The 8,410-nt window shown below is 46.2% G+C and overlaps 1 protein-coding gene across 1 annotated transcript; it reads left to right on the top strand.

Moving 5' to 3' along the window:
- The first annotated feature begins 811 nt into the window (after window positions 1-811).
- On the top strand, window positions 812-8,106 carry KCNA4 (potassium voltage-gated channel subfamily A member 4). Its single transcript, XM_521876.8, has 2 exons — window positions 812-1,269; window positions 4,375-8,106. Exon 2 carries the CDS (start codon window positions 5,157-5,159, stop codon window positions 7,116-7,118), a length of 1,962 nt encoding a protein of 653 aa, XP_521876.2. The 5' UTR covers window positions 812-1,269; window positions 4,375-5,156; the 3' UTR covers window positions 7,119-8,106.
- The last annotated feature ends 304 nt before the right edge of the window (window positions 8,107-8,410 follow it).

Below are 8,410 nucleotides of genomic sequence, written 5' to 3'. Positions count from 1 at the left end.
TCCAAAGAGCCCTCAGGGAGTCGATACCAGAGCCGTATTTGTTTTTGCAGCAACAGGTTGGCTGCGGGCTCTTCCCCCGCCTTCCAAAGCCCTCAGCCCCTGGCCCACCCTGCAACTTACTCATCTCTCCAACCCTCCTCCCCTAGGACTGCTGCCTCCTGTGCGCAGCCCCTAGCCTGGGCCTGATTCCAATTTCTGTAACATTCCCCTGCCCGGGGTTGAATACAGGTTGAAAGTCGGTCTCCTCCGCGCCCCTGAGGCCCAACCCCGGCGCTGAAGCCTCCCAACTCCTGTGTGCAAAGGAGACGGAGACTGAGGGATCTGGGCGCTCTGGCAGGCACAGGAGGGCTCCCCGCCCGTGGCCTCGCCGGAGATGCACCCGGCTCCCAACCCAACAAACCCGCTTTGGGAGGGGATGGGGTGGGGAAAAGAAGACGGGGCTCGGGGCTCGAGGGGAGATATAGAGAAAGCAAGTTAGGTAGAGGAGAAGATGTCCCAGAGGGCCCCATTTTCGGGACTGCACCTCCCATTGGAGCTCCCCGCTCCCAAGCCCTCTGGGGACTCCCGCGCTGCCGTCGAAACCCCTATTCCGGCCCCAACGGGGACACTTCTCCAGGATTTGCTCCTCGCCTGTGGGGACCACAGCCAAAGGCTCCTGGAATCGATCCCAGATCCTGGGAGTCGGGGGGCCCAGCCGGGGTGCGGGGAGTCGCGGCGTCGTGACTGCACCCGCCCCGCCGCGCCGGGAGGCGCCCCTGGCGACCGTCGCGAACGCCACACCCTCGGTTCGGCCCTGGCCCCGCCCCCGCCCAGCGCGCGTTCGCGGCCAGGGGAGGCGTGTGCTGCTCCCGCAGCCAGCGAGAGCGAGAGAGGGATGGATGTTGGAGGAGGAATTCGGGCTTAACAAGTGATCGCTGCTGTCTAGGATTTTGTTTCTTTTCGGGGGAACCTTGACTTCCTTTCCCAGGCAATCCCTCCTGTGCTGAACTCCAGAGGAACCAGGAGTCTTGGGGTCTTCTCTGGGGCAGCCCCAACCCCCACCCCCAGGCTCCAGCCGCGAGGACTCTGTGCAACCCCCGGGCCAGGCAACAGAACTTGTTCCGTGGATATTTGGAGCCTCCACCTGCTAAACCCGAGTGATTCCTTTTACCACCCCCCGCCCCCCACCAAGATCATTCTTCCCCTCCTCCAGCTGTTGCAGCTTGAGGGGGAAAAACAAGCCAGCCGGTGGATTTTCTTTATTTTTAGTTTTCGCCCCGCCGGGGAACGGTAAGTATGATACCTTTTTTTTTTTTTTTTTTTTTTGTATCTTTCCTCCACCCTCTTATTTTGGCTGTTAAGAAACAGTGGACATTTGAGGGATAAATAATATCGGGAATGTGACAGAAGGGCATGAATGGAAGGCGGTTAAAAATAAACCAGGAGGTGGGAGAAGGGAGGTGCGGATGCTGCGCGGCGCTCCGGGGGGCCAACAGTTGTTATTTTCCCAAACCCGGGGATTCGGTGAGTGCGCCCTGCTTAACGTGCTGGAGCGGGAACCGAGGTCTGGAGGCGAGGGCGCGATTAAAGATGTCGTTTCCCAACGAGAGGGGGGTTAAGATTTAGCATCGTTTCGCCTCCTCCCAGCCGCACCGGTTCCCTTCTTTTGGGAACAGCCGGTGAACGGGTCTGAATTGCTGCCTCTTCCAACGTTTGGATTTGCGTGCATTTTCCGAGCATTTGAGCAACATACATAGGGGCTGCATAAATGGCGTGTGTTGAAGTGTATATTTCTCACGGTGTTGGCTTTTCTGATTCCCTCTCTCAGTTTCTCTCTCTTTCTCTCTCTCTCTCTCTCTCTCTAAGGTTCAGGTACCACCCTGACAGTGACACAGTTGCAGGAATTAGCACTGAGAGACGAACAGCCTTGTTGTTGGAGGGGTGAGAGGAGGAGGGGCGGGATGCTTGGCTGTTGTTTGGGGGCGCCGGGATTGGGGAATAGGTAGTCTGCAAAATCCTATTAGTTTAATGGTGTTAAGAAGACAAATTCCTCTGCAAAGATCTCTCTCATAAAGGCTCCTGGGAATTGGCTTGAATAGATTCTCCTAACAAGAGTACCTTGAGAAAGAAGAGAGATTTTAAACCAGTCTGATTTGCTGTGAGGAATGATTTTTCTTTTTCTCTTCTTTTCTTTCTCCCTTTCTTTCTAGATCAGGGATAGTGAAGTAACTAGTAGATGATTAAAAGGAAGGCAATTTGCTACTTGTAGGGTGGAGGAGGGAGTTAGATAAACAAAAACTAACAATCCCAAATAAATAAATAAATGTGAAATTATTTGGTGTAGAGCAGAAAGAGGGCAGTTCTAGAACTCCCGAAGAGCTGATGGTGAATTACAAGACTTGCTAATTCATGACCTTCTGGGAGTCAGTTGGGTGGGAAGGCAGGTGTGTGTAGTATTCAACTATACAGGAACTTGGGTTACATTAGGGCTTCATTGAAATTATAATTGTTTTAGGGGAGTTGGGGAAGAAACTGAGCAAACTCTCAGGCTATTTGGTCTGTACCGGTCTTGAAAGGATGTTGGCCTGACACTCCACTGCGAATGTCACCCCAGGATGGTTTTGTAAGTAGGGATTTGGAAACTCCTTGAGGGTAAACATTTCAGAGTATGAGATGATGTTAGGAGTCAGGCAAAGGAAGGGAGATGGCATGTGAGATGCCCTCTGTGGTGTATTTTCTGGAGTTTGTGTTGCAATCAAATGCCCTTCTTGCCCTAGGAAAATGTATATGATTGGGAAGGGGTGTATGATTGGGAAGACCTCTGTTTGCCACTTCCATGCTTGTCACTTCATAAAATTCAGTGTGTTTAGGCTTTTAGGCTGACAGGATCAGCAAGGAGCAGCAGGTGGTCAAGAGCTGAATCCTGTTAATGGCTTCAGAAAGCCATTTCTCTTATGCTTTCCAAGTGCTTCCAGTAATAGAAGCTGGTAGATGCCCTGAATTCTGACTATCATCATTCTCTCCAGTTCTCTGGGTTACTCCCTGCATTCTTGGAAGTCCTGTTGAACAGAGTACATGGAAAAATCAAGAGGAGACAGGAGATTTGGATGGGGGCTTTTACAGGACCTGGCTGAGGAGATGAATTACCTGGATCTTGGGAGAGCAAACTCAGGAAGAAGAAGGGCCAGGAATAACAGGTGACAGAGGGAGCAGATCGGAGCTGCAAGGGACATGCAATTCGGAAGTGTGAGATTGTAAATAAAAGTGGGCAGAGAGAGAGAAAGAGAGAGGAGGGGGGATGTTAGGGATGTGGATTTTATTGAAGTGGGGGTAAGTATGATAGGCTAAGAATGAAGTCCACACAAACTGACATTTAAAAAAATAAGGAGATAGTCCCTTGAGCAGAGTGGAGGAGGAACCATTGAGGTGAACATGGAGTGACCGCCAAGGAGAGAAGATGGTTATTAGAGATGTGGAAATTGGCATTAGTTCCTAGTCTGTGGGTGGTAGGGAGTGTTCAGGATTCAAGGGAACAGAAAAACCATGGGGACATGCTGTAGGGAGTCAGGCAGTGCCAACTTAACAAGGGCCATTGGTGAGTCTCAGGATGTCTTGTATGTCCTCACGTCCCATCTTCCCCTACTTTAGTTTGTGGCCTAAGGACACAAACACTTGGGGCTGTGTAGATAGACAATAAAAACATAGGTTGCTGTTATGTTATTCATAACTGCCAGTGTTTATTGCCATTCATTAGGAAAAAGGCACTGTGATATTCTATCAACATCCATTATCTCATTTAATCCTTACAAACATGGGATGGGGGAGGTTGTGTTATTATTTGTATTTTATAGATGAGGTGACTGAAGTGCATTCAAGTGGTGCTGTCTGCACAAAGAATAAGAATATTATTTTTTTTTCTGACTTCCCCAGTGCTGAGTCAAGATAGAGAGGAGTAGAAGGGCATTTAATTCAGAAACACTTTATGAGTGGAAATTTTAAAAATTGCCTTGAAATAGATGAATGATGGAAGCAGCTGTAAAGTCACAGCATTATTTTTTGTGGAATGAAGAGAGTGACAGTGAGAATTAAGACCTAGCATTGGTGAAGGGGAAGATAGAAGCAAGAGCCATGTGGGCCATGAGTGGAGAGAGGAAAAATAATTGAGTCACCATAAAAATAAACTGAGCTGAAATAATAACTGAAGAAGGAAAGAATGATGTTTAGTGAGTGACAATAGCCTGCCCCATACTCTTGAAAATATTGGTGCTTGGTGTGTTATATGACTTTCTTGAAGAAAAGAGAAGGATGTGTATGTGAAGAGAAATGCTCAGTTTGCTCTTTATGATTTGTTTCCTTTTTATTTTTCTCCTATGCTTCTTTCCAATCCTTTTTCAGGTGAAGTGCTTCTTCTGCATGATTTTGGCTGAAGAATGCTCTGCATTTCCTTGATTTCTATGGAGACCTCAGAGCTGGTTTTGCTTCTGCTGACACCTCATCTAGCACCTTCTCTACCTCCCAGGGTCTTTGCCTCTATCTATGGTTTGGCATTGTACCTGGGTACAGGAAGCCTTTGATGAACTTAAAAGGAGAGCCTGGAGAATCATCCTGATAGACTTTGAGTAGAAATGGCTGGACATACTTCAAACCACATCTTAACATGGTTCGAGACATCACTAGAAGGCAAGTGCTAACAGTAAAGGCTTATTTGCATTTTATTTACATTTAATGGACTGAGCATTGGCGAATTTCCATGGCAGAAAAATATATTTCATTTTCTAGGCACAACTTCTGGCTGTCAGACACTTGCTGCCTTTGAATCTTGCAGCATCATCACTAACCACATCCCAGACATATTTCCAAATTTCAACATCTACCCCCAAAACATAGGTGTCTGAGAGACTCCAGCATTTTCGGACTTCTTAGTCTTGAGAGTGCCAGGCTATTTATCTCGACCAGCCAAGCTCTGGAGAGCAATGTTGAATCCCTGAGAAGAGAGAGCATGGGGCGTGCTGATTTAAAAACAGAAAATGCAAAGTTGGACTGAAAATATCCTTAGTCTTCCAAGCAATCTGCTTAAGGGTTCCAAACTTACCTTAATTTGGTGAGAAAAGAAGCTGCCCTATTTTTCTTTCTTCTTCTTCTACAACTGGAACCAGCCATTTCCGAAAACCACCACCATGGAGGTTGCAATGGTGAGTGCGGAGAGCTCAGGGTGCAACAGTCACATGCCTTATGGTTATGCTGCCCAGGCCCGGGCCCGGGAGCGGGAGAGGCTTGCTCACTCCAGGGCAGCTGCAGCAGCTGCTGTTGCAGCGGCCACAGCTGCTGTCGAAGGTAGCGGGGGTTCTGGTGGGGGCTCCCACCACCACCACCAGTCACGCGGGGCCTGTACCTCCCATGACCCTCAGAGCAGCCGGGGTAGTCGGAGGAGGAGGCGACAGCGGTCTGAGAAGAAGAAAGCCCACTACCGGCAGAGCAGCTTCCCTCATTGCTCTGACCTGATGCCCAGTGGCTCTGAGGAGAAGATCCTGAGGGAGCTGAGTGAGGAGGAGGAAGATGAGGAGGAGGAGGAAGAGGAGGAAGAGGAGGGAAGGTTTTACTATAGTGAAGATGACCATGGTGATGAGTGTTCCTACACGGATCTGCTGCCTCAGGATGAGGGCGGTGGCGGCTACAGTTCAGTCCGCTACAGTGACTGTTGTGAACGTGTGGTGATAAATGTGTCAGGCCTACGCTTTGAGACCCAAATGAAAACTCTGGCCCAGTTTCCAGAGACTTTGTTGGGAGACCCTGAAAAGAGGACTCAGTACTTTGACCCTTTGCGCAACGAGTATTTTTTTGACAGGAACCGCCCCAGCTTTGATGCCATCTTGTATTATTATCAATCAGGAGGCCGCCTGAAGAGGCCAGTCAATGTCCCCTTTGATATCTTCACTGAGGAGGTAAAGTTCTATCAGTTGGGGGAGGAGGCCCTGTTGAAGTTTCGGGAGGACGAGGGCTTTGTGAGAGAAGAGGAAGACAGGGCCCTCCCCGAGAATGAATTTAAAAAGCAGATTTGGCTCCTCTTTGAATATCCAGAGAGCTCCAGTCCTGCAAGGGGCATAGCCATTGTGTCCGTCCTGGTCATCTTAATCTCCATTGTCATCTTTTGCCTGGAAACCTTGCCTGAGTTTAGGGACGACAGGGATCTCGTCATGGCACTGAGTGCTGGTGGGCATGGTGGGTTGTTGAATGATACTTCAGCACCCCATCTGGAGAACTCAGGGCACACAATATTCAATGACCCTTTCTTCATCGTGGAAACAGTCTGTATTGTATGGTTTTCCTTTGAGTTTGTGGTTCGCTGCTTTGCTTGTCCCAGCCAAGCACTCTTCTTCAAAAACATCATGAACATCATTGACATTGTCTCCATTTTGCCTTACTTCATCACACTGGGCACTGACCTGGCCCAGCAACAGGGGGGTGGCAATGGTCAGCAGCAGCAGGCCATGTCCTTTGCCATCCTCAGAATCATTCGTCTGGTCCGAGTATTCCGGATCTTCAAACTCTCCAGGCACTCCAAAGGCCTGCAGATCCTGGGCCACACCCTCAGAGCCAGCATGCGGGAACTGGGCCTTCTGATCTTCTTCCTCTTCATTGGGGTCATCCTCTTTTCTAGTGCTGTGTATTTTGCAGAGGCGGATGAACCTACTACCCATTTCCAAAGCATCCCAGATGCATTTTGGTGGGCTGTGGTGACCATGACAACTGTGGGCTATGGGGACATGAAGCCCATCACTGTAGGGGGCAAGATTGTCGGGTCCCTGTGTGCCATTGCGGGTGTCTTAACCATTGCTTTGCCAGTGCCAGTGATTGTCTCTAACTTTAACTATTTCTACCACAGAGAGACTGAAAATGAGGAACAGACACAGCTAACGCAGAATGCAGTCAGTTGTCCATACCTCCCCTCTAATTTGCTCAAGAAATTTCGGAGCTCTACTTCTTCTTCCCTGGGGGACAAGTCAGAGTATCTAGAGATGGAAGAAGGAGTTAAGGAATCTCTGTGTGCAAAGGAGGAGAAGTGTCAGGGAAAGGGGGATGACAGTGAGACAGATAAAAACAACTGTTCTAATGCAAAGGCTGTGGAGACTGATGTGTGAATCTTTCTCCACCTGCCACTGCTCCCCCCTCAGCATCTCCAAATATATTTATGCATAGAGAGTGCAGTTATGAAAATGAAATATGCAAATGATCCAATGCATACAGTAGTACACTATTTAATGGTTATAAATGGCAGAATTGTTACTAAACTTGTATTACATATCAAATAAATGATACATCTTGGAGAAGAGGGAGGAATAGGAGCAAATCTATCTTTATATTTTTATTAGAATGCAAGAATTTTGCACATTAACTGGAAAAGATGTTAACAGTAAAGATCGAGAGAGAGAGTGTGTGCGTGTGTGTGCGTATGTGTGTATGTGTGAAGTAAATTGTCAATGTTAGTAATTGTGCAGTGATGGGAAAAGTTGGCATTTTGAAGTATTTACTATGTAAGAACTAATGAATCTGAGCAGTCATTTATCAGTGCTTTAACAGCATATCGTATGTCTTTGGATTCTGTAGTTGTTTTTTAAAAATTGTAAGAAATACTGTGTAGAGAAAAAAGAAAGTAAATTATTTAATAGACTATAGGTCACAATTTTATCTTGGATTTAATTAAAATTTATTTTTAACTGGAAATTAACTTTTAAAAAGGCTGCAAGGGCCTTTAGAAATTGATTATATTTTGTTATTAATTTTGGGAAGACTTAACAGCAAATGTCTAACATTATAGAATAAGTGAAATTGGAGAATATGTAATAAGTTTTGTTTGCAGGTAACAGGACTGGATTTTTTTTTTCTTTGCACTACTTTATATGCTGGAGATTGAGAGAGACTTCATACTGTGAATGTTTACTAATGTAACAGTTCAATGACAATCATTGGAAGAATGATTTCTTTAGTCTTATTTTATTGTTTTCTTTTCATTGTGTGAGACTAATGATCATGCAGATAACATCACAGGATTCTCTCCTCTTTTAAAATCTAAATAACTGATTGACAAAGGAATTATGAAGTAAAATTTAGCAGCTCAATCTTTTGAAATTGGTCTGTTAGAATGATGCTTCTGAAATCATACTATTTTAAATATTCTTCTGCCTTTTAACTCCAGAGTAATTTAACCAAAGTTAATGCATGCACTGAAAGAATTCTTGAAGAAGATGCCAAGCAGCTACAGTGATTATGGCTTAAAATTTTTCTATTAAATGTGAAACATAAACGCTAGATTTATTAAGTTTATTTTTTTGTGCAGTTATATAAGAACAGAATTTGGGGATTAACCTCAGATTTTAACATTTTATTTGCTAAAATGGACATAAGGAAGAATTGTGTCAAACATTTGGTTTCA

This window comes from Pan troglodytes, chromosome 9 (genome assembly GCF_028858775.2).
Source record: "Pan troglodytes isolate AG18354 chromosome 9, NHGRI_mPanTro3-v2.0_pri, whole genome shotgun sequence".
Taxonomy (NCBI): Eukaryota; Metazoa; Chordata; class Mammalia; order Primates; family Hominidae; genus Pan; species Pan troglodytes.
Note: the sequence above shows the minus strand (reverse complement) of the source record. Positions and strands in the feature narration are given on the sequence as shown.